General features: G+C 40.3%; 1 protein-coding gene across 2 annotated transcripts in view; it reads left to right on the top strand.

Moving 5' to 3' along the window:
- The first annotated feature begins 2,865 nt into the window (after positions 1-2,865).
- epb41 (erythrocyte membrane protein band 4.1) overlaps positions 2,866-27,342 on the top strand; it is a 31,832-nt gene continuing 7,355 nt past the window's right edge. The window contains exons 1-16 of one of the 2 annotated variants that reach the window (XM_011481179.3): positions 2,866-3,007; positions 16,289-16,610; positions 17,519-17,785; positions 18,097-18,201; positions 18,338-18,380; positions 18,487-18,562; positions 19,371-19,589; positions 19,806-19,893; positions 21,003-21,155; positions 21,233-21,330; positions 21,403-21,578; positions 21,794-22,038; positions 22,469-22,537; positions 24,298-24,342; positions 25,280-25,342; positions 26,930-27,100. In XM_011481179.3, the coding sequence (XP_011479481.1) occupies positions 16,299-16,610; positions 17,519-17,785; positions 18,097-18,201; positions 18,338-18,380; positions 18,487-18,562; positions 19,371-19,589; positions 19,806-19,893; positions 21,003-21,155; positions 21,233-21,330; positions 21,403-21,578; positions 21,794-22,038; positions 22,469-22,537; positions 24,298-24,342; positions 25,280-25,342; positions 26,930-27,100 (2,130 nt within the window). In that variant the 5' untranslated portion in view covers positions 2,866-3,007; positions 16,289-16,298. The remainder of the gene's footprint in view (positions 3,008-16,288; positions 16,611-17,518; positions 17,786-18,096; positions 18,202-18,337; positions 18,381-18,486; positions 18,563-19,370; positions 19,590-19,805; positions 19,894-21,002; positions 21,156-21,232; positions 21,331-21,402; positions 21,579-21,793; positions 22,039-22,468; positions 22,538-24,297; positions 24,343-25,279; positions 25,343-26,929; positions 27,101-27,342) is intronic. The other variant, XM_011481177.3, reaches the window with a different exon arrangement.

The following is a 27,342-nucleotide window of genomic DNA, read 5'->3' as shown; positions in this document are numbered from 1 at the left end:
ACTAGATTTTTAAAGATGTCCTCCGTCCAGGTGTTTTAACATTTCTAAATAAACCTGTCATACTTTCCAAATTATCAACCTAATGCTCTAAAGAGTCTAAACCCAAACAAACTGAACTTCCAACAATTTGTGCGACAAAATAATTTCACGCACTCTTGTTGTTTTAATCCATCCCAAGGAATCTTAATTGAGGTCACTGGGATTTTGGAGCCAACTCTGCTACTGTTGTATGAAGCTGAGAAACATCATAAAAAAAGTGCAAGTATGTCACAAGGCCACAAACTCATGCAAAGTGCTAAAACACACATACGTCAAAGACAACAACACAAGATTACATCCATTTCTCATATAACTGCCGCAAACTCATATGCATAACTGTTCTGGGTGTACCCTGTCTAGTACTTGGGTTGGCAACAGCAACCGCCGCTTCGCCAGGAGGAAAACAGAAAGTTAAAGAATCACTCCAATAAAAATTGATATTTTTCTTACAATGGAGAACATATATAAAGAAAATTAAGCTTGAAATTTCATTTCTGTTTTTTTCTTAATTCAAATCATTGTGAGTCAGGAGCAGATAAAAAACAATGCCACATCAATAAGCTGGTTGTGATGTACAAACTACAATTGGTGGGCTACAGGCATCCTGCGGCACCACATTCTCATGCATCCACTTGCAGACAAATAGATCCTTTTACATCTTGGTTTTCCTCATCCGAGCTGACATCTGGCTCAAAACTGTACGGCTGGATAGCTCCAATATTGCTCGCCATTTTTGTTGCACTGGTCAAGTTAGGAGGGGGTGTTAGGATGCCACTCATGCCAGTTTGGCATGAGTTGGTCCACAGTGGCACAAAGGGCCTTTAGTACCGAAGTAAGGTGTTCTGCAAGATTTGTGCTGTGCAGGGGGATGTGCGACAATGTTGAGCATCATAAAAATATATAATCGAAGTGTAAAAAAGTATCTCCAGCACAGAACCAGCCCCTTCAATCAGCTTCATTCAGTCTCTGGTTATGGAATTGCTGCTCTAAAAAAATGACAGAGTTGCTCATCAGGTTGACTCCGTCTTGGCTTCTTGGAGACATCAAGCCAATTCAAACCTCCATCTAACTGTTATCTACAGGATTCTACCAGACAATTTATTAAAATGTCAAACTGAGGATTTCCTTTTAAGAGATTGTTAGTCTGTAGAAGTATCTGTTTATGTTCAATCAATAAAAAACAATTTGCCACTGAAGTGGTCTCACAATTCTTGTACCTGCTTTACATTGCTGGGTGCTTGGATATTTGTGTTCAGCTGCTCTTAGTACCCAATGGTGCATCTCTGTAAGGAGCAGAAGCTGTGAGAACGTTTTCTCATTGGCTGCATTTTCTACAATAAATAAATCTCCATCCTTTTTTATGAAATGAGGGGGGAGTCAGAGGTACTGGTTTACTGAGTGAAGCCCAGAGATTAGTCTTGCAGGCTACGTGATCTGCCACAGGTTTGTTTGTTTGAATGCTTAAAATCAATCAAACTTTCCAGATCCTATTTTCTACTTTTGTGTTTTTCATATTTAAGCTTTAAGCATATTTAAGTTTGTTATGTGTACAAGGAAAGCAAGACGCCAGCATCAGCAGAGCTCAGACTGAACAGGTTGTCATGGTAACAAATGAAAAACATTTATTATTATAATTTCATCAAAAAATATTTTATGAAAATGAAGTAAAAAGTTCCAATGTGTATTACTTTAAATAAGCACTTTTTTTAAACACAATTTAAAAAGGGTGTGGGCTGTTGCTGTTAAAGTATATTTTAAATTATGTATAGATTATGATTATGAGGAGGTTTTGCATATCATCTTCTTAATCAAATTTTTACATAGGTGATAGTTTTATATCAGACTTCCTCTGTATCATTTTGCGACAGTTAAGTAAAAGGATGTGACGGAACCTGCATAAAAACAACCTTTGTAATTCAAACCCTTTTTTTAAATGACTTTTTAGTTGACTGTCATCTAACATGATGCTTTCTCAAACCCTTAAGAAAGCATCATGTTAGATGACAGTCAACTAAAAAGTCATTTAAAAAAAGACAATAGCATAAGATTATATCCATTTCTCATATGAGCCCCTCATATTCGATATCGGGTGGGGCCAAAAATTGTTCTTGTTTTAGCAGATATCAGAGAAATTACGGTAAGTGAAAATTGCATCTATTCATCTATTTTCTATATATCTATTTGCAATGCTGCTGAAGGTTCTATAGCTGCAGCCAATCCTGAATTTGTCCAAGATCTGTCTGTTATGTTTAAATATATGTTAATGAAAACATTTCTATGTAATGTATGATTATTTTTATGCCTTATTTGTATACAATGTGTGAAAACAACGGATTCACTCACTCTCTATGGAATTGTATTTAAATCTTTTTAAATTCATTTATATAAAAACTATTGCTCAAATTGTTTGGCTCAAATAGGCCCATAAGCCTCTAACTTCATTCATTTCGAATAAACATTTTTTTAGCAGATGACAGCAGGAAAAAAAATACTTTTATTTAAAGCAAAAATACTTTTTAAATAAAAATAAAAATAAATATTTATGCATCGATAATTTATTTTATTTCTTATACACAGCTTTTAGCTTGGAAGCTAAATGTGTCGGAAACTGCAGTTTTAGTTCAATTTCAATGCACCGTTTTATTATTAAGGTTTTACGTTTTTGAAAACGTATTTCAACTTAAGTTACTTTAAGTCTAGACGTGTCATCAGTTGTAAATGACTGTCAAAAATGCTCTCCAGGCTTTTTTTTTCTTCATATAGAGCAGAGGCAGGTGCTTCGCTGCCTGTCAGACCTCACTGAGGGAAAACCTGGCGCTGCGCTATTGGTACCCAAACACACCGCTGCCCGCCGCAGGTTTTATAACGCTGCGTGCTGCCGCGGATGCTGGACGGACCAGTGAGCGGTTCTCCTGTGCGTCCACGTCGGCTCTGATCGTTGTGCTGCTGGATGTTCTAAACAAAGCCGGTGAGTCCGCGAGCGCGTTTCTGCGCACACGCTCGGCGCCATTTGCCTACAGGCGCTCCTACTGGCGCGCTTCTGCTCCCCTGGTTTTTCTTTGGAAAAATATCCTTAAAGACAGACGCTAAGGCGGAGAGGATTGTTTATGTGCGCAGTGGTTACTCTACCCCCGCCTCCCCACACTTTAAATGAAAAAAGCGCGCTGCTGGTTTGAGATCCGCGGTTTCCAGAACCACAGAGTGCTCAGAGGGTGAGGCCGGTGTTGCGGTCCCGCGGTACCAGTATCACGTTGCGCTCACACAATGGTGGAGGGATGGATGTGAGCTGATGGATGCTGCGGTGCTGCATCCCGCCACAGTATCCGCCCACCACCGCCTGGACCATAGCTTCCCACCAGAAGGTAGAAACAAGATGAAGATGTTGACGCTCTGAAAGGCGCATGTGCAACATTTGGAAATGTGCTGAAACAGTTATCATTTCTCCTCACAGCACACCTTTAACATCATTTTGGAACTCTAATTCTGATATATATATATATATATATATATATATATATATATATATATATATATATATATATATATATATATATATATATATATATATATATATATATATATATATATATCAGAATTAATTGGTAATATTTAATTGCTTGTTGTTGCTGAGTGTTGACCCTATTTGCACATCTGAAAATAGCTTTGAAGGAAAGTTCAGCGCATTATCTGACTATTTAAAAAGACCACAGATGATTAAGCCTTACTCTGTTTCCTTTTGGGTGACAGTGATGTTAATGTGGAGCTCAACATTACAAAGGGATGAAAAACAGGGCTTATAAGAACGTGTTGGCATTTATATTTGTTTGTATCACAAGTTTTGCTGTTGTTGTAGCTGGAGCTGACAGCATACTAACTCTGACGCTATGCTCTCATCAGCCTTGGCAATGCACGTTCAAGCGGCCAACTTCCACTAAAAAAGTTTATGACAGTGTGCTTAAAGGCACATTTTAGGCTTCCACGTTCAAAACTCTCCTATTCACTTACAATATGTATGGCCATTCAATGTGCATTGAAAGTTAAATCAAGTCGAACTTTGACCAATCAAGAACTCGTAAGGGTGGCGTCCTTTTTAATTCACGAAAGTGCCAACTGTTTCATAATTGATCATAAAGGAGAAATGATTAATTGCGGTTTGTGTCTGGTCAGAATTATATGACACCAAGTCCTTCATATATCGGAAAAGAGCTTAAAAAGGAAAAGCACATTTAAGAACCTATACATTCTTGAATGCGCATCACATGCCCGGTGCAGGTAGCATCATCAAATAATGTTTTCGGATTCCGAATGTACAAATAATCTTTCTGTTTAGATAATTATGATAAAATATTTTAAAGTAACACAAATTTATCACACAGTTAAACAACAACAGACACGAAGTCGGTTTGGATTGCATGCTTTGCCGTCTGTGTGAGGACAGCCAGCTGTGCTGCAAACAGAACGGACTTTGATTGAACGGCTGCTCTGACCTGTTTTTGTACTGTTGCTGCTGAACACTGAGACCAGCTCCCTGCTGCTGTGCCCTGAGCACTGCAAGGAGGATGTCTGTATGATTGCATTGAGTCAAACTCAGAGAAAGACCAGCACACACAGCTGGATTACACCTCCAGGAGTGAACAGGAACCTACCCTTCTGCCCCCTTCCTGCCCTACGATAGAAATGCTCTAGTTTACACTGAGTTTTTGTACGGTTTAACACATCAAGTCCAATCGTTGAAATTGTGTTTCTATTCCCTCGTGAAAACACTGTGCTGTTGTTTTTTTTTACCCACCGCACATTAAAGAGCCTTATTTTTCAGGATGCTAAAAATAGTTCAGATTTGTACAATTCAATATAGTTGAAAGGAGTCTGCATAATGGGCTCTTCCATTTTTTCTTCCATTTTCCCCCTCAAATCTTTGACATATTTGAAGCATGTATTAGAACAAAGGACCAGTTCTTAAAAAAGTTGGGACCCAACAAAATGAGGAGGATTGTTTTTTCCAGAAAATAATGTTTCTGCCTTTAAAGCATCTGATTGGAACTTCGTCCTTGACTAATGATCTACAATGATATGTGATTTAGCTAATTATTAGAGAGTTGTTGTTTGTTACTTATGCTTTTTTTTTTTTTACATGTGGGTGAATTAAACAGGGTGTTTGGCAGAACATCTTTATTAACCTCTGAAATCCTTAAAATTAGGGCAAATATTGTTTCAGTTCTGATGCTATTACCTTGATCTCTGGATAATTTTATTAAATCTTAATAAATACTTTTAATGTGATTACTTAATGCATTCAGAAACTTTTGTATGTAAAACATTTCTAGCCCAATCCCAGATTTTCTTCAAATAAGCATTAAGATCTCACGTGGGAAAGAAAATGGTCTTACAAAATAATATTATTTTAAGAAAACAATTCTAGTCACTGGGACATGTTTTCTCAAACTAGGATTATTTGGGTTTTGAAAAGTTTTCTTGATAAGAGTATTTTCTTGCAAAACAGAAAAAAATATGTTTTTTTTACTTTCTTACTTTCTTAATATCCAGTTTTGCAGCATAGTTTGAATAATTATCAAGTAGAACAGAATAATTTGGGATATTTGAGGCTTGCTGCAGCTCAACATCACCTGAAACCAGCCTGGTGCCTTTACTTACCCACAAATGTTGAGCATATGATTTCCTCAGTTATTGAGATTTGGTACTGATTTAACATTATTCTTTCAACAATCCACAGTTTAGAAACATTTTGGGTTGTGGCAAAAAAAGAAAAGAAAAAAGAGAATTAAAAATATTTTTGCCTTCTTCCATTCAGAGGTTGCCTATTTTTTTCCCTTTAATTACATTAACTCATTTTCTGTCTTTTATTGATAATACTGACATGGTGTCTGCATTGGATTCCTGGGATCATGCCAATTCTCAGATTAACGTCTTGGATGGCGGACCAATATGGAGTAGGGGTGGGGAGGAGTCAACCGACATTTTCTAGTCGCCACATCTGCACACAACAGCCTTTAATCCCACAGCTGCAGATTAATTTTAAAGCCGCTTTTTAGAGCTTAGATTGACCCTCAGCGCTCTGACTAGAGCGACCGTGCAGCTGCAAACAGACATGTAGATGTGCGCTGCTTGTTGTATGACACAAGCATGTGTTTGTCAATGATGAAACGTGGTAATAATTAGAATTTTTGCTGTTGGTGTTTACCTGTTTGTTTGCCAGATTAATGTTTAATGTCATTTCTTCTGTCCTCTGTCTCTCAGATCATTGTTCTGAAGAAATAAATGCAAAAATAAGACAACCATATGATAATCTTGGGGTTCTATTCTAATCTATACTTTAGTCAGAACTGAAAACATTTCGAATGTTAAACATAAAGTGCTTAAAATTCTTAAAAAGCCTTTTGTCATGTGGGAAAGAAGGCAAGGCAAGGCAAGGCAAGTTTATTTGTATAGCACAATTCGTACACAAAGTAATTCAAGGTGCTTCACAAAACAGAAAAATGCATTAAAATCACAATACATCATAGAAATAATCAACATAAAATTTACTTTAAAAGAAAAGGAGAAAAAAAAAAAAAAAAAAAAAAAAAAGATTTAAAAAGAAAGGAAGGAAAGAAAGGTGCAGATAGGACCTTTCAGTCATATACACGGCTAAACAGAAATGTTTTAAGTCTAGATTTGAACATGAACACAGAAGAGGCCTGTCTTACGCCTTCAGGGAGGCTGTTCCAGATTTTAGCTGCAGAATATTGAAACGCTGATTCCCCTTGTTTAGTTCTGACTCTGGGAATCAACAGGAGGCCGGTCCCTGAGGTCCTCAGAGTACGAGATGGTTCATATGGCACTAACATGTCAGAGATGTACTTTGGTGCTCGGCCATGGAGAGACTTGTACACAAGCAGAGCTGCTTTGAAGTCTATTCTTTGAGGTACAGGGAGCCAGTGCAGAGACCTGAGCACAGGACTAATGTGATCATACTTCCTGGTTCTGGTCAGGACTCGAGCAGCAGCATTCTGGATGTACTGAAGCTGTTTTACAGCTCGTTTGGAGAGGCCGGTGAGCAGGCCGTTACAGTAGTCTAACCTACTGGAGACAAATGCATGGATAAGTATCTCCAGGTCTCGCTTTGAGATTATGTTTTTGATTTTGGCAATGATTTTCAGGTGGTAAAATGCCGCTGATGTTACTGACTTGACATGGCTGTTAAAGTTTAGGTCAGAGTCCATGATTACCCCTAGATTTCTGACTTGATTTGAGGGTTTAAGAGACAGAGAATGAAGGTAGCTGCTGACAATTTCTCTTTGTTTCTGTGGGCCAAAAATAATAACTTCGGTCTTGTCTGAGTTTAGCTGGAGAAAGTTGTTCTGCATCCACGCGCTGATCTGTTGGAGGCAGTGGTTGAGAGAATCCACCGGCCCATATTCACCTGTTGTCAGTGACACATAGATCTGAGTATCATCTGCATAGTTGTGATAAGATATGTTATTACTGCGTATTAACTGCCCTAGTGGCAGCATGTAGAGGTTGAACAGAAGGGGTCCCAGGATCGATCCCTGGGGCACACCACAATTCAAGCCCATGTAGTCTGAGACACAACTCCCAATTTCAACAAAATATTTCCTGTCTTCTAGATAAGACTTGAGCCAACTTAGGGCAGATCCAGAGATGCCAACCCAGTCTTGGAGTCTGTGCAAAAGGATCCCATGATCAACAGTATCAAAGGCAGCGCTCAGGTCTAGCAGGATTAAGACAGAGACTTTTCCATCATCAGTGTTCAGGCGGATGTCATTGGTTACCTTGATAAGAGCAGTTTCTGTGCTATGATGGGGTCTAAAACCTGACTGGAAAACATCAAACGAATTGTTTAATAAGAGAAAGTCAGTGAGCTGTTGGTAGACAACTTTTTCAAGGACTTTTCCGAAAGAAAAATATATAAAAAAAAAACAGATGAAGAACATCTGGAAAATAATGAGAATAATAGACAAGATGACATGATGGGTTCCTATAAGAAAACAGAAAATGGTTTTGACATTCTGAGTTGTAAAGACACAGAGAGGTACAGGATAATGCTAAAAACATTTTTGTAATAATCTGAGAGTACTGCTCCTCCCAGCTGAAAATACTATGAACCCATGCATCGTCTTTGTTGTGCGAGTGGTGCCTCGTGTAACAAATGCAATTTTTTCTAGTGGGTGTGTTCAGGTGGTTGTTATGCAACATTCAATTTCTAACAGAAGTCAGTGAGAAATTGTATGTTGCATAACAACCACCCAACCAACCAACCAACCAACCAACCAACCCATGGAAATTGGAGGAAAAAATGAATATAGAGCTCTTTTTTGGAGGAAAGAGCAGGGAAAAGTCTTCACAAAAATAAGGAAGAATTATGTTATGTGATGCATGTTGGTTCTGTGAGGCACGCGCTGCTTCCTTATAAGAAGAAATGATCGGTTGTCTCATCAACTGATTGACAGAATCCGAGGACGGTTAGAATTTGAGTAGTGGCCCTGGTTAACAATGACCACCACCGGTGTTGTCGACCTACTAGAGATTGGATTACTGATGGTTGAAAGAGGAGATGAATTTGGCAGAATGAGAAAAGGAAAGACAGAAGCATAGGGCTTAGTGGAGGGACTTTGATTGTGGGGACTTTGACAGTGAAAACTAGAGAGTTGATATTTTGTTTGTCCTAGAGACCAAATGGAAAGGAAACAGGGATTATACTGTAGATTGGGGGCAGGTTCAAGATGTTTTATCATGGTGTGGATGGAAAGAGGAATGGAGTAGGAGTGATCCTGAAGGAGAAGTTTGCCAAAAATGTTCTGAAGCTGGAAGTTGAAGCTGTGAGGGTGAATGTTGTCAATAAGATGCAGGTGAAGGTTTTCATTCACCGAGGTGGTGTCTTGGGCATCTGGACTTAAAATCTTTTTTATTGAAACATTTCATCATTCATCCAAGTGGTGTCAGTCTGTATCTCTAACTCTAATGTTGTTGGTGGTTATGTCATTGAGGGCTGAGGGAGATGGATGAGGTGAGCCAGGGAATCGCTGTAGAGTGGAGAGAGTGGTGATTGGGGCAGACTTTAACAGACATGTAGGTGAAGGGAGCAAAAGTAACATCAAAGTGATGGAGAAGTTTGGTGTTCAGGACAGAAGGACAGAAAGGTACTTTAGTGTGTCCTCTAAAATGAAAATAGAGATAAGGTGATGGTGGTGGAATGAAAAAGTCTACAGAAGAAAAGGTTGCCAAAGAATAAGTGGGGCAATGAAGACAAAAGTACAGAGGGATGCAGCACTTGGTGAAGGTGGAGGTAGCAATGGTCAAACAAAGGTTGTATAAGGACTTGTATGACAGGTTGGGCACAAAGGAGCGAAAGGTGGATCTGTCCATGTGAGGCATGGAAAACGGATATAGAAGGATGTACAGCATGTGTTTGTGATCAGGGAGAGAGATGGACATGTGTTAAAAGGTTCAGCAAGTGTGATGGAAGATTGGAAGGAGTATTTTGAAGAGCTGGTGAATGAGGAAAATGCTAGAGAGCAAAGAGTAGAGGGATGAGCAGAAAGCAGCAAGATCAGTGACGATGAAGCGAGGAAGACAGTGGAGAGGAGGAAAAGTGTCTAGGAGAGGTGGCAGTAGAGTTTTTGACTGGACTGATTAATAAAGCCTTGGAGAAGATGGCTGAGGAATGGGGAAGTGCACTAAGTGTTAGAGAGGATAGTGATGAAGAAGGTAGAGGACTTGAAGTACTTAGTCCAGAATAACAGAGAATGTGTGTAAGAGGTGATGTGTGACAAAAAGGGAAAAGTGTAGAAGACTGTGGTCAGTGCAGCCACTGAATGTTGGTTTGAGACTCTGATGCAGAGACATGAGGCAGAGCTGGAGGACACAGAGCTGAGGAATGAATCCATCAGAGGAAATGATCCTCGTAACTTTTTGGAGATAAATGCAAGGAAGCCAGATTGAGATGGTTTTGTTTAGAGGAGGAACAGTGATTATGTAATGTAGAAGTGTCTAAAAAACAGACAACTTTACCTGAACCCTGTCAGAGAGGAGATGCAGCCCTGCTAAGCTCAATGATCTCCTTGCAGGAAAAGTTGCTGCTGGTCCATCTCCTTCCATATTTCCCAAACTCAGCTCACCTGGAGTACAGGATGCCCTGATTTTGACCCATCAGCGTTTTTTTGTTGTTGCTGATTCAGCACTGTCGGCCACCAGCAGCGCCTGGAGCTTCATGAGCTGCTCAACTGCTCCACTTCTTCATTTGTTAAGCTGCAATTTTTATGAAACAGTTTCCCTCTACATCAGGGGTCGGGAACCTAAGGCTCGCGAGCCATATATGGCTCTTTTGATGGTCACATGTGGCTCGCAGACAAATCTTTAATTCAAATTTTTTTTCTTCATTAGACCAGTCCTTCTCGTGCGCGATGCGATGGCAGAGGCGCGCAGTAGTAGCGGTGCTTAGAGAGACAAATCTGCGCCAGCACTAGTATAAGTTTAAAATTGTCTATTAATTCACAGAGTTTGTACCACCCGGAAACCTGTGAATTGCCGTGCCTAAAACTGCGCGCTCCCGTCTCTGAGAAAGAGCGCGCAGTTGCGGGGACGGGATGTGTGAGGGAGAAAGCAGAGGGTGGGGCTGAGGTGTTGTGGGGACAGGCAGCAGGTGAATCGCGCAGGGATTATAAAAACGTAAAACCCACTGCCTGTCACTCACTGCAGCGTGTGAGTGTGTGTTTGGCTCCAGGTCCGCATGTGAGCAGTCTGTCTCACATCTACAGAACATTCAGACCTAAGATCACGTTTAAAGTCTCAACGCCTGCATGAAGCAGAAACTCACCACGTAAACCAGACTAGACCATCAGCAAAACTACCACGAGAAATACTCATCATTTATTAGAAACAGCATAACAATGTTATTAAAAAGAATCCACAGACTTATTGTACTTTAAAAAGGTTGAAATTATATCAAATGCACACATTCACTTGTATTTTAGTTTTAAACATATTGTCGCGGACTGAGTTGGGTGGCTGTTGGGCCGCGTTAAAAGTTCTGGAGTTCATTGACCGCATCAAGCAGAGATCTGATTGGCTCTCAGTTCTGTCGCTCAGCCTGTTGTTAGGTAGTTTGGACCAATGGGGTTCAGCTATGGGCCGAATAAGGGAAAGGGGAGGGCTGCAGCGGGAGCAGGGGAATATAAAGTTGGGAGACGCGCTCTCGTCTCGTCTCGGCGGGAGAGATTCAGGAGTTGCTGAATTAATTGTTCGGCGTTTGTCGCGGTCTGCAGTAACCCGAATAAAGAACCTTAAAAGAGGTTAAGTCTCCGTGCCTCAGTGTGGGAAAGGGACACTACATTATTGTATGGCTCTTTCGAAATTACATTTCAAAATATGTGGCATTTATGGCTCTCTTGGCCAAAAAGGTTCCCGACCCCTGCTCTACATGCAGCTAGACACACACACACATACACAAATCACCTTGGTTTGAGTAGAATTTCAATTATCTCCAAATCCCGTCTCAAAATAGGCTCACTGTAGTGGCCGAACACTTCAAATATGAGAATGTGACAACTTTTTCACATTTATTTGTTACCATATCCCAAAAATAGAGAGCATCAAGGCAACAGTTGTGCTGCTGCCCGGTCTTTGGTTTTCTTCAAAAGCCTCTAATCTGCCTTCAGAGACAAGTCAAGAGGCGGAGCACGTAAACATACAACATATGGTGATGCTGCAATGACAGATGAGGCTACGACCTTGTTCTGTTATGAAATGTTGCTTGTGGTGTGCTGTGTTAGTGCACAACTGCAGCAAATATCCTTTGTCAATACATTTTTCCCAAGTTGTAAGATCCGTTTGATACAGTCTTCTTTTTTATCAACAACAAGCTGGCGTTAATATCTCCATACACAGGTCGGCACCCTTGCAACCTTTCTTGTATTTGTTCTTTTGTAAGCAGTTATCATGGCTGATCGCTGCTTATGGACATCACAAGTGTTCAACCATCACCTCCTCTGAATTCCCACCTGATTTCTAACATGTCAACTGCTTTAACCATAAGGACTTATATGGGAAATATTTCCATACGGCATTATGATAAGGGTTTGTACCATCACTCTGAATCATCCGGGGAGCAAAAAAACAATCTAAGTGGCGCCTTTTTTCAACAACTCAATCAAAGGGGCTAAAATGGAAGCAGATGAAACCACCTGGAAAAATCCTGCAGTTTCAGTAGCTGCTTGAGTTTGGGGATACTCAAAACATGCCGTGACCTGAACAGGAACAGTTAGTCCTTAGACTCCAGCTGGGAACTGAGCTGCACTTCTCCTGGATAGCTGAAGAAATGATAAAAGCTCCTTCTTTTTTGCTTTATTAGTAAGTTGGGCAGCTCTCACTTCATCTGCAGCACAGAAAGTGTCTCAAAGGCAGCTCTGCGTAAAAGAAGTGGCCTCTTTAGGTGCAGCAGTTACGAAATGGAAACCACAAACCTGCTCCTTTAAGTGTCATGAAAACAGCTTACTCTGGTAAAATTTTGTAAATAAAATTCAAAATGATCAGGATGGTCATTTAAAACATTAGATTGCACATATGTATAAAATTTGTTTCTTTGCAAACAAACCGATCATGTCTCTTATTTTGAAAAAACATTAAAGCAGCAGAGCAAGTTAATTTGTACTTTTAATTAAAAACAAAACATTTCCATAGTTTTCATGTTAAGAACCAAAATATTTTTTAACAGAGCCCCAGATTAAAAATAAATAATAGCCTAATTTAAATTACCGGTACTTGTTTTTTCATAAAAGGAAAGTTCACACAGTTTTCTTGCCAGAGGAGTGTTATACAAAACCAGAATAAGAACTTTTTTCAAACATATTGTTGACTTATTGTTGAGTCAAGAATTTATTATGGGCTTTATGAAGTTAACCCATGTCAGAGCATGCTTACGTTCTTAATGAATTCCTCTCAGATACTTTTTAGTTTAGCCCTGTTTTCAGTAAAGAAATAATGTCCTTTTATAATTATTAGTCATGATATAAAACAGAAACTGTGTTTTTATTAAGTCATTAAAAGCATTGAAAAAGAAAAATCAGTGATGGCAATGTTAAATCGATGTAAAATCATGGATGGCAAATAATTTTCTGCAGCTCAAGCAGGAAAAAACAAAAATTTTAGTTATTGGTCCTGAAGCTAAGAGAGAGAAACAGTTTCTGAAGCTAAAACAACTTTCACTAAACCATTGAGAAACAGTCAGAAACCTGGGCGTTATTTTTGACTCTAAGCTAACTTTTGTCCCTCTTATAAAACATGGGGTTAAAAATGGTTTTGATCATCTTAGAAATCTGGCTAGGGTGCGCCCACTACTCTCACTTGCTAATATGAAGATGCTAATGCTTTTATCATGAGAAAAATTGATTATTGTAATGACCTGCTTGCTGATCTTCCAAAAGATCAGCAGATTCCAAATGTTCTCACCAAAACCAGGAGGCAGGCTCATATCACTCAATTTTGAAATCCCTACATTGGCTCCCCATATGCTTCAGGATTGAGTCTAAGATACTTTTAATAGTTTTTAAACGGTCTTGCACCTTCTTATCTTTCAGAACTTTTAGTCAAATATGAACCCTCACAGACCCTGAGATCTTCTGGCTCTGGTCTTCTAACCATTCCAGCTTTAAAAAACCCAAACTTATGGAGAGGCATCTTTTCAGCACTAGGGCCTCATTTATGCAACAGTCTGCCAGAGGACATGAGGGCCGCAGAGAGCATGGTTGCTTTTAAGAAAAGGCTTAAGGCGCACCTTTTTAAACTGGCTTTTAGCTAGTTTTACTACTTTTATTATTTTATTTATTTATTTAATTTATCTATTTTATCTTGCTGTATGAATTTAAACTGGCTTATTAATAATTAATTTTAATATTCCTTATTTCGATGTTTTATTGTTTATTACTTTTATCAATATGTTTACTTTTTAATTCTCTTTTTTATTTTTATTTCTGGTGCTTCCTCAGCTGGATCCTCTCCCTCTGGGTCGGCTGCTGTTCAGCCGCTGCAGCTCTAGATGGGGGCCTGCAGCAGCGCTTAGGCTTTTCCCTGTCTGTGATGCTCCGTGAATAGCTGTTTATGCAGTTATTCACGGAGAGGGAACTCCCAAATAATAGTGTTTAAGCAAACAAAATTTTGTTTTTGTGCTCAGCCTATTTCCTATTGTCTATCCCCATCAGTTATAGGGTGTGGGAGGTGTGAAAGGATGGGGGGGGGGGGGGGGGGGGGTTGTGGTCTGGGACAGGGGGCTTTATTTTAATTTTTGATTATCTATTTTGTTTTGTCTCATTGTAAAGGACTTTGTGTTATGTTTTTATAGGAAAAGTGCCATGTAAATAAAGTTTGATTTGAATGGTTTGATAACAGACTGAGACAATTTAACATTTTGATTGTTTTATCTTTTCTGTTGAATTCTCAAAGTGAAAAGTCTTTTAAGTGAAAAGCAAACATTACAAAAAAAGTCTACAGTTGTCAGATTGACTAAATGAAATGATGAATCATTCAACAGGCATTCAACAGGCACTCACTCTTTTAGTCCACGTTAGCTTTAGTCCACCAGATTGTTCTTTCCACAACAACAACACTGTTTTCTGCTGCAAACCGATGCATCTGCATGTCCGCGCTGGTGCAGTGAAATTTGCTGGTGCAGATGTTTTTTTAATCATAAAAAACAAACAAGGTCTGATGTAATTAGTGCATCAAATGATCGTGATGGTGGGAAAGATGGTGGCTTCAAGTGATGGCTTTAGTGAACCAGCAAACTCAAAAGGAAGAGAGGGAACAGCAGGAACTGACATGGGAAGACACACCCCTAAACAGAGGAGCAGACTCTAACCCTTGTGCTATCTTAGATGACGCCACCCTTACTGTACATTGACGTGTTCTCCCTACCATGACAAAGGTAGATAAAGGTGGAAAGATTTCATGTAATCCATGGACACCAGTGAGGTTCAAAAATCATTGAAGAAAAAAGGTTCAGCGCACTGTCTAGTGCAGGGGTCTGCAACCTATAACATTAAAAGAGCCATTTAGGTCAGTTTCTTATGGACTGAAACCCAGCTAGAGCCACAAACTCCCACGTTATTGTTTAGAAAAATACACTCAACTGGTGATATTTACAATAGTATATCAATGTTATATTTTTGCTAACAATAAATATTTTATTTGACTCTTAACAGCAAGTTCCTTTCAAAATAAAATACACCCCGTGTCACAAATCTACTGCAACAGATTTACTTGAATATAACTTTGGTGAATCTTCATCCTTATTCTCCTTTTACTATTAAATATAAGCATGTCAAAAATTAAGGTAAAATTCCACTTTTAGAAACAAATCTAAATAAGTATAAATCCAATTCTATACTTCAAGTACTTTGCCTCTGGACAGCAACTATACTGTTGTGCTGCAGAACACACTGTGTGTTTTAAGCATATTCTAATGATATTCCACCACAAAACCTAAAAAACTTAACAACAAGAACTAAAACTACAAAAAAATAATGTATTTAATATTTGTCTTCGAAGCCAAAGAGCCACAGTGGAGGAATAAAAGAGCCACGTGTGGCTCCGGAGCCTCAGGTTGCAGACCCCTGGTCTAGTGGGTCTAGATGACCCAACTCCCAATGTCAAAGTGCCTAGGATAGCACAAGGGCTAATAACAAGATCACAATCATTAGAGACCATGATCTACCACATCAGACAGGACTCCATGTCCAGACTGCTAAGACACCATTACCAAGAGGCTGGCGTAGAATTCAGAAACATCTGTGGTGACTATGGGCTGCAAGCCGCAAGATCAATATGTAAAACACCTGCGATGGGAATTTGAGAATGACTAAGTTAGGATCAAAGTGGTATTGACTAATAGACCAGACATAGTAGTGCTAGACTATAAGAAGAAGAAAGTCAGAGTGATGGATATGGCAATCCCAAGTCAAGCAACATCTGGGAGAAGGCATATAAGAAGATCAAGAAATATTAATAACAGGAAGAATGGAAAAACACGTGAAAGGTGTAGGCAACAGTGATCCAGAGATGTGAGAATGGCTCTAGCAGAGTCCAGGAACAATATCCAAGATCTGTGTCTAGAAGCAGACATTTCAGAAAAAGACAGGAACAGCACTTAATTTATCTTTTGCAATGTCCCCCCTTGCATAGACTATTAACAGACAAATGTTTAGTTTAGTCTCTAACCTGATGTTTCTCTGTATTTCAGTGGCTGCACCATGACAACTGACGAGGTAGAAAGTCACCAGAAGAGCGCGAGTCAGAAAGAGGAAACAGGCCATGACAACCGGCTGCCGTCGCCAGATGATGACCATCTACGACCTCGAAACCGCAACTCAGCTGGCCGCGGCCTCTCGCGCCTCTTCTCGTCATTCCTCAAAAGGCGTTCGCAGTGTGAGAGTGAAGGCGGAGACAGGGGGAAGGAGGAGGAAGTAGAGGCTAAAGCTCCCATAGCTGACCCTGAGCCAGAGTTGAGGGTGGAGGGAGAAGCAGCTCCGGATCAACACTCGGTCAGCAGCACCGAGGGTCAGGTCAGCATGATTTTTATGCTTGGAAATGTCAAGTACATTTGTTAATATTGTTTTTTTAATATGAAAAACGAGGAGGGTTGTTGATTTGATAGTTTTATAGACAACAATAAATGTTAATTGCAAATGAAAAACGACAGTCTCATATACAGGGCTACATTTCACAGCAAAAACCCTTATGCTACTTATATACAGTTAAGACCATCTGACCTTATTTGAATGATCTAGATTGAAACAGATTGTAATGTTCTTGAATGTTTGGCATGAATTGAAATAGGGTTGTAATTAATAATGTTTGACACACTGTTTTTTGCGTCTTGAGAAAACCCAAATTAACCTGAGTTTAATGATATTATTAAAACATGATAGAAGGTTATATTCAAGTATGTTCTGCTAGTATCTCAGGATCTGTGTTTACTCCGTCCAAAATCGCAATGGTATGTTTAACTCAGAACGATCTGAGAATTTATTTTATTAATAGAAGAATTGATTTTAAGGTGGATTGCTACCAGTGAAGATGACAACAAAGTCTGGCTGAAAGCTTTGGCAGCCCCACAGTGTGGAAGTGGTTGATTGGAAATTGTGCATCTGCAACAATTTGGACTCCAAATAAAAAAAACTGTTTTATATTCTAGGACATTTTTTCTGTAGACCAGCACAAGTTCATTAGGAATTCACCTCTGAGCTGTGAGCGGGACCGTTGGCGCTCCCCCTTCCCCTCCCCATTGTTGAGCTTTTTTCACCTGCTCCTGATTCTCAACGACTTGAATAAAGAATTACTCAGAAATGTAATTTTAAGCTTAATTTACTTCATAGATGTCCTCCATCATCAGGAAAATGCCACAAGAACATGTTAAACACACTAAAAACTTTGGAGTGGGTCTTTAATGTCTTCACGGTGACTTTATTAGGCCCTGCAGGCAGAGGAGAAAAAAGACGAGGATGAGAAGTGCGGAAAAGAAACTGAAAACACAGAGGAACCGGGTGAAGAGGTGGCCCAGGAAGAGGAAAAAGTCAAAAACGAAGAAAAGGAGGGCGACCCTGAAGGCGAGGGCCAACCCGACAAGGAGAAGACTGCAGACGACGAAGTCAAAGCACCCCGACCTCCACGGCGACCCAAAACCATGCAGATCAAGGTGACCCTGCTGGATGATACCACATACGAGTGCCAGTTGGATGTAAGTGTTTTTTTGTTGTTGTTTCTTTTTTAACTCATTCTGCAGTTTAATATGTTTCTTTATTGGTTTAATCCAAAAGATTTTCAATCATCAGCACTTAAAAATGTGAAGAGGTAGACTGAATTTTGTAACTAAAGTATAACAAAAATAAATCTGGGAAAGGTGTTTACCAAATAAGTTTGAGTTTAAGTGTCTTCACATCTGATGGCATGGAGGTCATTCTAATGGGCTGAACAAGCAAAACAGCTGTGGCTAAAGACTTTATTTTGATGTTTAAATGGTAGTTGTATTATTTCTGTGCGTGTGATCAGAAACACTCCAAAGGCCAGGAGCTGTTCGTAAGAGTTTGTGACCATCTAAACCTTCTGGAGAAAGACTACTATGGTCTTGCCATCTGGGAGACGCCCACTATGAAGGTGAGCTTGATCCTTACTGTTCCTGGTCAGTTTTCTTGGCAGTTTTATTCATAAATATATATTTTTTTACTTCCTTTAGAATAGTTTTTCAATGTAAAAGCACTCAGTAATCAGTTTTATTGACCCTTTTTATCAGACTTGGATGGATTTGAACAAGGAAATCCGCCGGCAGGTACATGGTAAGCTTTACCCACTTCTATGGCTTTCCCCCCACCAAACGTTTTCTTCCACATTTTTTTAACCTTTGTTTTCTTCTTCTTAAATGTTTGTCTTTTACTTCTTAAGGCAACAACTATAATTTCACTTTCAACGTGAAATTCTATCCAGCAGACCCAGCCCAGTTGTCAGAAGACATAACAAGGTACTGTCTGCTTTTCCTCAAGATTACCTTTGGAAAAAATAGACTTGCTGGATGCTTAACATGGAGACATAAAAGAAGATTGATTGGAGAAAGGAAGTCAAATCCTGTTGTATGAAGTGGAACCTTACTTACTTACTTTATAATAATAATAATAATAATAATAATAATAATAATTGATACTTTATTTATCCCACAATGTGAAATTCTTCTCCGCATTTGACCCATCTCCTGGGGGAGCGGTGAGGTGCAGCTGAACTGGGCTCGGGAGGCAGTAGCATTAAGGGTCTTGCCCAAGGGCCCCCACTGGGTGATGTTAATTGCCCCCAGTACCATTGTTTACTCTGTCAGTCGAACTCTGGATTCCTGCATGGCAGCCTTTAACTTACCTTGCCAACTAATGCCGTCAAGTGCCGTCTCTTCAAGCACCAATTTAACAGATAAAAAAAAAGCCAATAAAGAGGAGCCATTGTTTGTTCTTCTTCGTTCAGGTGGATGTCAGTCTAAAGATTTTAAGGTTCTGTGGATATGCAGACAGAGGAAGATTTAAAATGATCAGAATGCATCTTTCTGCACACTTCAAACATCTTCTCTGTGTGTATTCAATTCTTCCAATATCCTGTATCGAGGATGATTTAGTGATATTTCACACAGCAGGCACAGGGTGTTAGCAACTTTTAAATGTATCTAATAAAATGTACCAACATGCGAAGTCCTCACTGCAGCAGTTCGTTCTTTCTCTATGAGGTTGTGGGAGCTATGGGAAGGTGTTTGACATGTTACAAAGAGGATTCCTGTTCAAACCCTGCAGGTACTACCTGTGCCTGCAGCTGCGGAAGGACATCCTGCAGGGCCGCCTCCCCTGCTCCTTCGTCACGTTGGCACTCCTGGGCTCCTATGCCCTGCAGTCGGAGCTGGGCGAGTATGACCCAGAGGTGCATGGCAACGACTACGGCAAAGAAATGAAGATAGCCCCGGGTCAGACGAAAGAGCTGGAGGACAAAATGATGGAGCTGCATCGTACATACAGGTCAGTAGGCTGGTCAGAGTTTAAATAGCCAATAAGAAGTTTACCTAAAGTTGTTCTGCGTTTACATATACAGGTTTTATGTAAAATTGACTTGCTCAAATGCTGAGTAACCTCTGTAGACTGAAATAATGCAAAAGTGGAGTTTGCAGGGATTTAGGAGTAGCAGAACTGTCATGAGTTTGCCAGTTCAGCTTTAGGAATCTGGCTTTTTGGCAGGTCAATGACTCCAGCACAGGCAGATCTCATGTTTCTGGAGAATGCCAAGAAACTCTCCATGTATGGCGTGGACCTTCACCAGGCAAAGGTAATCATTGTTTGTGTTTCCTTGGCTTTTACCCAAGTTTTGTCTTTGTTTTTCCGTCCTTTAAACCATCAGAGCACAAATGCATGACTTTGTGAAGTTCATCAACATCAACAAAAACCAAACCAAAAGCGGTTAGCTGCTCTTTACCTGCAGCCTTCTGTTAAAATTCAGTTTCTTCTTTGAGGAGCTTTTATTCTTAGTGTTGAGAGAAGTAGAGTGCCTATTTGTGTGCCTAAAAGTTCATATTTGGATATTTTGGACCTTTGCACTGGAGTAAAAATCTAAAATTTTCTCAGGATGCAATAGGTGGGCCTTCAGCCTTCAGTCTAAACCTGAAGCAGCATGATTAAAGGCATTGCTCTAAGTGATTTTTAGACATTAGCTGTTAGCCCATCTAAATCTCTGCACATTTTTAGCATAAGCAGGAAATAATAAGCAGAAAGGATATTACTGAAATGATTCAGAACTCAATTTCCACCTTTTTATTCTAATTTCTGTAGACTTTTCAATATGTGATTAGTCAAGTACATCCTAAGCCACATTAACAAAAATGTTAACATCATTACAATAATAGGAATGTGTGTGTGTTGGGGGGGGGGGGGGGGGTACAGTTATGTAATGACACAGTGTTATTCAATAAGCCAGCAGCAGGAAGTCTTCAAATTAATGAGTTCAACCTGCTGATCTTGGTTGGAGTCTGTTGCACAGGACTGCTGAACTGAAAAACTGGAGGGCTTCAGTCAAAAATCAGGTCAGCTTTGCTCCTGTTTGCTAATGAGCAAACTCCACTGCCCCCCTTTGGACAACTGCAAGCAGTACCAAGCAGATTTTACTGTTAGCGGTAGAATATCAAACAGCATCTGGAGGAGCATAAACAGACACCGTGAATGGAAAGTGCTGTTAGGGAATTAGTGTTGGGTTTGTTGGATTAATCACTCATCAGTGGGACAGTAAGGACAATTAGCACAGTCTAAAACTGCACTGTTCTGAATCACTCTATGTGAGGTTCACCAATAATGTGACTCAGTAGGGTGGTTGTTCAGAGAACTGGAACCCTTTCAAAGGCATTCTGTAACTTTTTAAACAAATCTTTGTTTTTAATCTATCAGGATCTGGAAGGTGTCGACATCATGCTCGGGGTATGTTCCAGCGGTCTGATGGTTTACAAAGACAAATTGAGAATCAATCGATTTCCCTGGCCCAAAGTCCTCAAGGTGTCATACAAGCGCAGCAGCTTCTTCATTAAAATACGACCTTCTGAGGTAGATGACTACGACTCCACACATCCCAACCTGACCATAATCCTGAGCTTAATTGGGTTGTTTTGTGCTTTAAACAGGTGGAGCATTATGAGAGCGCCATCGGCTTTAAGCTGCCCAACTACAAGGCGGCCAAGAAGCTGTGGAAAGTGTGTGTTGAGCACCATACCTTCTTCAGGTGGGTCTCTGCCAAACATCCCAGTGTGGCTGCCTTCCTGCTCACTCACGTGGACTGACTCCTCATGTGCAGGCTAACCTCCACCGAGATGGCCACCACTCCGCGGAAGTTCCTCGCTCTTGGGTCCAAGTTTCGTTACAGCGGCAGGACTCAGGCTCAGACCAGACAAGCGAGCTCTCTGATCGACAGGCCAGCTCCTTGCTTCCAGCGCTCCTCCAGCAAGAGGAACTCACGCAGTTTGGACGAAGGTACGCCTGTGATGATTTTAATGCAAGAAGCACACCGATCTTCATAAACCTTCTATGCTTTAGTCCTGTGCACTAGCTCAACAAGAGAAAGCAGTGAAGATCTTTATTTATTTACAATATTTATGCTCATCACTTCACCTGTTCAGAGCCTGATGGAAGCATCTTCACCATCAAGAGTTTTTTAAAAGTGACACTATGTCTCCTCTTTATTTCAGCGATGGCATCAACTCCTGACAACAAATCCAGCCGTCCGGTCAGCGCGCCACTCATGTCCCCCGTGTCGCCTGGGGAGGCGGCGCCCTCGCCGTTGCTTCCAGCCCTGCTCCGCGCTAATCAAAACGAGGGCTCTACACCAAGAAGCCAACGCTCCACAGACAGGAGGGGGGACAGGAAGACAGAGTGCAGACTGGAGAACGCCAAGAGCCAAAGCCCTAAAGGAACTCCCACTGCCGAGATCAAGGTGACCTCTTGTTTGAGCTCCAGCAGCCGCCAACCATGGTGGTTAGCTGGACAAAGCTTTTCATGCTGAGCACAGTTTCTTCTTCTTTCTAACATTCACTCCTGCACACCCAAGCTGTGTGAACTCTGCAGAAGGCTGTCTGCATGCACTGTCCTCAACAGTCTCTTCAAGCTGTTAACAGCTCAAAAAACATCATAAAAACCTGCTTCATAGTGTCGTTTTAAAGAAAGTGCCATATCGTACCAGCACAAACTTTACACACAGACATTCATGTGTTTTAAAGTCCGTTTACAGTCACAGTTAAGGAGCATGACTGATAAACTGAACAAAGAAGTGTTGTAGCTTAAGAAATAGGTGCAAACAGACGCAATTTGGCGACTTGCAGCTATTTTTGTCACTTTTGGTACATGAGCTCTGTGTCTGCTAGCAGACTGTGGCCAAGAAGGAAAGGAGGTCCTCCCCCTCTGTGACCAGCGGTGGGCGAGAAAAGAAGAGCCAGGTTTGTGCACTCCATGCATGATCAACTTGGATGGAGAGTGACTATTTCATTAAATGATATACATAAAAGCATTTAAATTTAGGGGAACTTTGTATGTTCCCTCTGATTGTTAGAACTGAGTCAGGGAGACACTTATGTAAAACTGAGATAAGCAGTGATTTTTTTTTTTGTAGAATTGAACTGCTTCACATCTTTTTAAAACATGATGCACGTGTTCTTGTCACTGGACACCAGTGTCTTTGAGGACACAGACACTCAGAGAATACGCAGAAGTGTCCAGCTCAGAAAAGTGACAGTGGATCATTGGGTTCTCCAGGTGGAATTAGAGTCCTTCAGGAAACCAGCTTTTTTTATGTAGTTTGTAGGTTTTTTGAACCTTTGCTGTACATTCAACAAAACAGTCTTGTTGCTCATTAGTGCACAGGTTTAACTGTGGATGTCAGGCTGTGATAAACATGCCAAATCAAGAAAAGAGTATATGTTTTTTAAGAAGACCAGTTGTACAGATGCGTCTTTGTACAAATTATGTTGTCTCAAAAACCACCAATAATTATAAGATGGAAAAAACCCTGTAGTCATGTGCCCTGTTGGTTTGGCTGATATGAAGCTAAGCTTTAGGTCAATTATGCCATCAAAGTAGGAAAAAATGTCAGTTTTGCTAAATTTAACTGTCAATCAAAAAAGCCACACCTCAGTTTAGCAAAACTATGATTTGAAGAGAAAATTAGAAATCACTATGATAATTTAGACATTAATTCTGTTAATTGGACAGACAGAGGTAGAAAAGTGTTGAAGGCACAGTGTAATTGTCTTAAATTGGAGTAAATAGAAACCATCTAAATTATGTAATGCAGTATCTTACACAACAAAATAGAATTTTTATTTTTATTTTGAAACCAGCCTTTGCCAGGACATGAAAGTGTTGATTCAATCAGAAGTCTTGATTGCATCACGATGCAATCATTCATTAAATACCAGAGCCCCAAACATTTAGCTAAATAGCTAAAAAGTTAATGTCCTATTAGATGTTATAACGCCATTATTAACAAATGCATAAATAAATAAAACAGAGTGAGTGAAACTTTAACTTTGTTTAACCCATCTGCTGGGGTAGCGGTGAGCTGCAGACACAGCCGCTCTCTGGAATCATTCGGTGGTTTGACCCCCCCCCCATCCAACCCTTTAATACGGACTGTCAAGCAGCATCTGTACAATTTTTAGTGTCATTTGTATGACTTGACAATAGATTTGAACTTACAACCTTCCAGTCTCAGGATGGACACTCTACCACAAGGCCACAGTCTATCATACATTTACACCTGCCTTGTTGAGCCAAAGGAACAGTAGTTAACTGGTGGTCTGTCCTCCCCACACATTCTGATAGGACTATTCCAGTCCATAGTTACATCCCTACAGATGCCATTTTCTCAAACAAATCTGGCAACATTTTATATGAATTGGGTGGATTTGACAAGTAAGTCAGTCAATGAGTTTTAAAAATGGGATTCACTGATCAAAGACTTTGTGATTTCCTTCCCAAAAGTTTTGAAGATTAAGGCTGCTTTTTTTTTTTTAGCTCCCAATGGTGTCCATCCCTTATTTTAGCTATTTCCTGTTGCTTTGGATTTTCACTAATTGTAGTCGTTCTATCCAAAAAGGCTGCTTTTAGACAGCCTCAAACATCTGTCTCATTTCATGAATATGTTGTACTGCTCCCTCTGTGGAGATGCTAACTTGTGTTTCTTCTGAGGGGGAAACAGCGCCCTCTGAAGGACTGTAAGATGGAAATGGTTCGAGTGAGGAAGGTTAGCAAAGGTTTTAAGCTTAGTTTTCTCTTGCCACATAGCAGCGGACTGCATTCACTTTTCTTTTTAGCGGCACAGTTTTCCACCGCGTCGGCCCATGATGCTTTGTGGCATCATGAGCTGTGTGCTCATGCGGTCATCTGTCATCATGTGGAAGCTTATGCAGACCCACCATCAACAACTCTCTACCTCATAGTCAGTTCACTTTTAAAGTAATATTTCATACAGACCTTCTTGATGCTCATAGAAAAAAACTTATTTTATGGTTTGGAAAAATTGCAATTTTACAGTTTAACCTTTAAAAAACATAAATAAATAAACTAAATTGTTTGACCTTTTTTGTTTTGTGATATAGAAGGTTTTTCTCAGCCATGTTTGTGAGGAGCTGATGGAGCAGAGTGGCTGGCACGTAGACGCACTTATGCATGTCTCCATACAGCATCTCTGCACCCACTGCATGGGATCCACCAGCATTTCCTCACTGTTACATGTTCAGTCCAGTTGCATTTTGTCTTTTCCACCAAACTGGGAACTACAAACAGCTCTGAGCTGGTGTAAGATCCAGCACAGAGCTTGTTCGACAGCAGAAATCTATCATGAACTTAAGGAACCAGTTCCCATATTTAGAACAAAAGGAGCTGCTTGCGTGTGTTCGCCTCTAGATCTCAAACTGAGCTGGAAGTTCTCAGTTAAAAGGTAGGCTGTGTGTTTTTTTACAGCTGGTCAGCTTTTTTCGGTTCATGCCACAGTATTGGTCAGTGCTGCTTTGGATCATACATAATCACATGGGAGTGTGTGAGCTGTGTGGACCAGACCGTGTATTTAATTGGAATATCACGCAGATGAGAAAGCTGCTGCATGAACTTAAACTTTAAATGAAACTCTGAACTCCACTCTGCTAACAACCAGCTTCTCCATATCCCCCTGTTCTTTACAGAAAAGAGCTAAGAGACTTGAAGGTGAAACTATTTATATCAGACATAGCAATTTAATGCTGGAGGTTGGTATTGTGACTTCAAAGATAACTAAGTTGCTGTTTGCTGTGTTTGTGGCTGCATGAATGTTGTGTTGAACCTTTGCATGTCTTTTTTTTTTTTTGCTTCCTTCTTAGCTGAACCCAAAGGGGTTGTCATGCACCATTTACCTCTCAGATTCGCATGCAAGTAGCTTTACCTAATTTTAATGTTGTGTTTGCTTCATTTTGCTGTCACGATTTTATCATGGACATCAAAATAAGTCATTAAGAGGGTGCTTAATGGCATCAAAGCCCTTAGAATTGATCCCATCAGGCTCATTCTCCTTCTGGTCACTTCTGCTTTCATCAAGACTCAAAATAATTAAATGAGGATTAGTGTAGAACCAGGGACTTGTCAGATGTGTCACATAACCGCTGGTGGCCAACACAGGATTGTGAGTACCCTTTTTGGAGCCATTAGGCCGCAGTGAGACATACTTTACCTCAATAGAAGGGAGGAAGCGGAAGATTTTGGAGGATTAGAATAATTCAGATATTCTAAAAATATACATGATTGCTTATCAGACAATAGATAGTAAGCACACTGCAAAAACGGGATCTTAAGAAAGCACAAAAGAGCCCCTTTTCAAGAACAAATGTCTTATTTTTTTGTCTTGCAAGAAAAAACAACATTTTCGGGAAAGTTATTCAATAGAAAAATAATCTAAGTTTAGGAAAAGATGTTTTAGTGACAGTATTTTTTTTCTTAAAATAAGAATTCTTGGTTTTTCTTACCCAATCGGCAGATATTTTTGGTTATTTAAAGAAAATCTGCCAATGGGGTAAACATTTTTGACATTTTTCTAAGGGGCCTGTTTTTGCAGTGGAAAGAAGCATTTTAACAAATCATCAAAAACCTGTCAGCTGTGTGATAACTTTCACTCAGTGAGACATTCCTCATGTTAGGAGCTGCAGGTGCAGTGATGAGGCTGTCTCAGCACTAGATCTATTGTTCCACACTGATCATCATTCAGACATTCTGGTTCTTGCATCATTTCATCCCTGCAATGCTTATCCCTAACAATGTGAACCAAAAAGTTGATGGCTTTAACTACGGTAGTCCGTGTTTATTTATTTTGGGTCCAGAGAGAGACGGATGACGTCAGTTTACTGCAGCTATATTTGCATTGAAATTGGATGGTGGTGCGATGAACATGCTGGCAGTTGGATGAACAACTGAAGCCGACTTTTGTTCCAAGCTCAGTTTGTGTCATCCCTCTCACCACCTGTCAAAATTATACAAAATTGTTGGCAATCAACGACCAAATCTACCAGCCAGCCTCCCAGGCAACTATTGGTTTTGTTCATTTTCGTCTTCTCTTATCCTGTATTTATACAGACTGAAAGAAGATGTTTTTAGAGGTGGTCCTTTGTGCCTCTGGAGATCATTGAGAAACACGGACTCCCTGCTTTGACTTACCCACTGGAAAAAAAAAACTAATCATTCAACCAGTCAATCAGCTGTCATTCTTTCCCTTCTTCAGTGTTTGTACTTTTCTTTTGGTGTTGTCATGCTATTGCCCCGCCCCTCTCCCCTCCCTCTTTGATGAGTATTCGCTTCTCTTGTTCAAGGACGTCGATAAAACCCAGACTGAGATCATGCGTCACCACACGAGCATCAGCGAGCTGAAGAGGAGCTTCATGGAGTCGGTGCCGGAGCCTCGGCCCAGCGAGTGGGACAAGCGTCTTTCCACCAACTCGCCGCTTCGCACGCTGAACATCAATGGGCAGCTGCAGCCAGCTGTGAGTCTGTGCAGATATTGCCCACGAGGCAACAACTGTTTCAGTGGAGTTAGGTGCCGTTGAAAGAGTTACAGGAAGCACAGAGGGTAAATTCTTTGCAGACTTTTAGGAAGGCTTTAGTAAACAATTTACAGGGGTTATGGACACCTGTTTTAAGCAGCTTGAGTGACAGAGGAGGTTAAAAACCTGCAAATTAATTTTTATTGTAAACACAGCAGTTTTTAGGAATCTGAAACCAGTTT

The sequence above is a fragment of the Oryzias latipes genome, chromosome 11 (genome assembly GCF_002234675.1).
Source record: "Oryzias latipes chromosome 11, ASM223467v1".
Lineage (NCBI taxonomy): Eukaryota > Metazoa > Chordata > Actinopteri > Beloniformes > Adrianichthyidae > Oryzias > Oryzias latipes.
Note: the sequence above shows the minus strand (reverse complement) of the source record. Positions and strands in the feature narration are given on the sequence as shown.